The sequence below is a fragment of the Mustela nigripes genome, unplaced genomic scaffold (genome assembly GCF_022355385.1).
Source record: "Mustela nigripes isolate SB6536 unplaced genomic scaffold, MUSNIG.SB6536 HiC_scaffold_3316, whole genome shotgun sequence".
Taxonomy (NCBI): domain Eukaryota; kingdom Metazoa; phylum Chordata; class Mammalia; order Carnivora; family Mustelidae; genus Mustela; species Mustela nigripes.
The window spans coordinates 1-3,862 of record NW_026742722.1 but is presented as its reverse complement, the minus strand read 5'-3'; the positions used below and the strand labels follow the sequence as shown (position 1 = coordinate 3,862).

The 3,862-nt window shown below is 66.4% G+C and overlaps 1 protein-coding gene across 1 annotated transcript; it reads right to left on the bottom strand.

Annotated features, from left to right (window-relative positions):
- Positions 1-4: 4 nt before the first annotated feature.
- LOC132009025 (sodium- and chloride-dependent creatine transporter 1-like) lies at positions 5-3,856 on the bottom strand (the record flags this gene model as incomplete). Its single annotated transcript, XM_059387452.1, has 4 exons — positions 3,548-3,856; positions 1,757-1,888; positions 588-837; positions 5-59 (listed from the first exon to the last, which is right to left on the bottom strand). Coding segments are annotated over exons 1-4 (699 nt in total), but the record flags the coding sequence as incomplete, so codon positions are not given.
- Between the last annotated feature and the right edge of the window lie 6 nt (positions 3,857-3,862).

Genomic DNA, 3,862 nt, shown 5'->3' with positions numbered 1-3,862 from the left:
CCTCCCAGTTGAGGGCCCCTGGCACCTCCAGCCCCCCGGAGAGCCGCAAGACTTTGTTCCTGGGGGAGGGAGAGCCCGTGAGCGCGGGACCAGCAGAGGGTGAAGTGAGTGGGCGCTGCCCCAGGGGTGGTGTTCCCCGTCCGCCCTGTCGCCCTCCGGTCCAGGTGGGGCCCAGGTGGTGGGGCCCTCCCGGGCACCTGGGCCCCACCCAAGCCTGCAGCCTAGAGGCCTGGAGGTACTACCGTTTTTGAGTCTGAAGCCCAGGAGTCCCTGGCCAGAGGTGGGAGGGCTGGCAGCCAGGCCCCAGGGCACCCTCAGCCTGCAGCGGGGTGGTCCCCCCTCCCTGACTGGCAGGCACAATGGAGCTGATGCCTGGGACTGAGAAATGGTGAAGGAGCAAGGCTCATCTGTTCCAGCTCCTCTAGAGACTGAGCTGGGGACTCCCTGAAGACAGGCAGGCCTGGGGTGACCCTGCTCTGCGTCCCTGGCGCTGTCCTCCCTCCCCCCCCGAGAGGCGCAGACTCCGGCCCTGTGTGCCGCCCAGAGACAGGGACCGGTAGAGCCTGGCCCGGAGGCACCTGACTCACTCCCAGAACTCGATGACAGGGGACCGGCGGTCAGCAAGCTGGTCACATGTGAGGTTGGCCAGGCTGGCATTGGCACAGTCTTCATGGCGGAAGATCTCCACACAGTCGGGGGTGTTCCAGGTATGGCCGCAGGTGGCCCAGGGCAGCGTGGTGGTGAAGGACTTGACCAGGTAGTAGAAGCCCCAGGCCAGCACCATGATGTAGTAGGTGTTGCAGTAGAAGACGATGACCATGGAGGCGTAGCCCAGGCCTGGGAAGGAGAGGGGTTTCCGCGCGGGCTCTTTAGCCATTCCCCCCATCTACCCTCCCAGGCTCAGAGAAGGCTCCAGAGCACAGCTGAGAAGATCTGGTGGGAGGCTGGCCGGGAGTGGGAGGAAAGCAGATGCAGAGAGCACCCCCCGCCCCTCCCTCGTGTGAGGGTCCGACCCCGGGACACTCCCCCGTCTTCATCTGTCCCTGCTGCTCGCTTCACCTGCACCCTCCCTCCAGCCCTCCCCTCTTGCCCCAATCCAAGCAGGAACATCCCGCATATTCCCTAGCCTCACACACCTGTCCCCTTCTCTTGGGTCCCATTGCCACCATGGATGGTTCAAGGAGGGCCAAGCCTCCACCTGGGTCCCCAGTGGCCTCCAGTACTCAGCAGCTGGGGACTTTCTGGTGACCTGGGGCCATATGGGAGACAGTCCCCCTCTCAGCAGGAAACCTTGGCCAATCCCTCTGCTTCTCTGAGCCCTGGCTTCCTTAGGGTCCTCCTAGGGCCTGGAGAGACTGGGGGTACACTACCCACATGCAGAAGGAGCTCTCAAGTGACCTTTGCCAGTGGTTCTTCTCTTCAAACCCTGAACTCCATGGCTCCCAGCCAACCTCCTGAGGCTGGCCCTCTGGCCTTCGGGGAACAGGCGCTGGGCGGTGTCTCGTGCTGTCACCTCTCACACCCTCCACTCAGCCCCTGGAGTCCTGCTGGGCCTGTGTGTCCTGGCCTCAGTGGAGAGGCCAACCCCGCATCTGCCCAAGGTCACTGAGTGGTCTGCAGGCCCTCCAGCTTTCCGCTCATGACTTGGGGGACACCAGTGGGACCCAGGCCTGGTGCCAAGGTAGGACAGTATTTCTCAAGAGGGTGGCAGCTTTGCCCTTGTAGGGGGAGGGGTGACCAGCCTGGGGCTGCTCACCTTTGAACAGGGGGCAGATGTTCCAGACGTTGATGCTGCCGGCCTTCATGAACTGGCCCAGCGAGATCTCCAAGAAGAAAATGGGGATTCCTCCAACCAGAGCGATCAGGATATAAGGGATAAGGAATACACCTGGGGGAGGGAAGCACAGGGTGGGTGCTCACACAGGGCAGCCCAGCAGCCCCAGGTTGGCCCCTGGGGAGGTCAAGGTGGGGCCAACTCTGGGCCCCACCCTGGCCCCATCATAACTTCCCACTGGGTGAATCAGTGCAGGGGTGGCCACTGACTCAGAGGTGTGAGGTGAACAGCCTTGAGAAGGGGGCTGGAGTTGTCGGGAGGGCTGTGGTGGTCCCTGGGTCCTTCGAGCTCCGTTTCTTGGGTTGGGGGGCCCTATACCCACAAGGGTTCTGGGCCCACAGTCACCTGGGGTGACCTAACAGGCATGGAGGACACATACCCCCTCGTGTCGCACTTCCCCGTTTGCTAGGCAGCACAGGGAAGAACGGTGCATTCATGTGCGTGTGTGTGCGCGCCATGGCTGGCACTCAGGCCTGGGGGCCTGTCTGGCTTGGGCAAGGACAGGGAACCCCAAGCTTTCTCTGCACCCCAGCACCCACCAGCTGCCTGCAAGTGTGAAGGTCTGCAGAAGAGGGTGTGGGACAGTCCTTTACCAGGGGGTGCAGGGGGTGTCTGGAGAGGTCAGTGATCAAGGACAGGGGAGACCAAGTGCAGTACAACAAGCTCTGGTGAGCCTGGCCCTGGAGGTGGTCGGCATGTCAGGGCAAGAGACCGCAGGCCAGTGGTGAGGGGTCGGGAGCAGGGCAGCGGCAGCCCCTGTCTCCTCCCGTTTCCTCTCCAGGCCCACTGCCACTGCCCCTGCCCAGCTTTGCAGTGCTCCGAAGTCGGGTCTGGCTGCAGCTTGCCTGGCTCCTGGTCCCAGCATCCTTCTTGTGTGTGACCTTGGGCCAAGGCCTTCGCTCTGGGCCTCAGTTTCCCACCCATCATTCAGTCACTAGGGCTTCCTCCCAACCTCAGTGGTGCTTTTCAGTCACAGGACACAAGGGTGCCTATCGCTGTTACTAGGCTGGGCTGGGGCCAGGGCATGGGGCGTGCGCGCAGTGTGTCCAGCGGCGGCGCCGGGCGGCCCAGGCCGCAGACTACCCAAGCCTGGCTCAGGCACCCAGTGTTCCAGGCCCAGGCTGGAGGGGAGGGGAGGGGAGGGGAGCGCAGGAGGGGGGGGGGGGGGGGGGGGGGGGGGCGGGGGGGGGGGGGGGACGGGGGGGGGGGGGGGGGGGGGGGGGGGGGGGGGGGGACGGGGGGGGGCAGGGGGAGGGACAGAGTAGCCCATTGTGTGTGTGTGTGTTCGTGTGTGCACACGTGGGGGCCCCGCACAATGTGCCACTTGTGTGCCTGACCAGCGGGGGCAGCCTGGGCTCCTCACCTCTGGGAGCCACCCCGGGGGGCAGGCTTCGCCTTCCCACCTCAGTGACCAATCGCTCTGGGGCCCCTGCACCCGGAGTCTGGGGGGAGGCCGTGCTGGGGCTTCAGCGGCAGGCTCGCTGGCCCCCTCCCCCCACACACTGCCAGGCACATGACCGGCTAGGGGGGTGGAGACCGCCAGCCCGGGCCACCCGGCGGCAGCGTCGAGCTAGGGGCGGCCTCCGGCACCTAGTACCCCAGACTTCGGCCCTGCGCCCCAGTGGGGCTGGCCGCCGGCCGTGCGGGGGGTGGGGTGGGTGGTGGTCGGGGGTCCCGGTCTGGACAGAGCGGGGTAGGGGCGGGGGCGCTCACCTCCGCCGTTCTTGTAGCACAGGTAGGGGAAGCGCCACACGTTGCCCAGGCCCACGGCGAAGCCCACGCACGACATGATGAAGTCCATCTGGCGCGTCCAGGTCTCACGCGGTGGCACGGCCAGGCGGCCGCCAGGAGCCCCCAGGCCCGCGGGGCCGTCGCTCTTGGCCGGGGCCCCGTCGGGCCCGGGCGCAATCAGGGGGCCCTTCTTCTCGTCGCCGGACACGCTGTAGATTCCGTTCTCGGCGCTCTTCTTCGCCATGGCCCCGGCGGGCCGCACGGCCGGGCCGGGGGGCGCGGCGGCTCGCGGGGGCG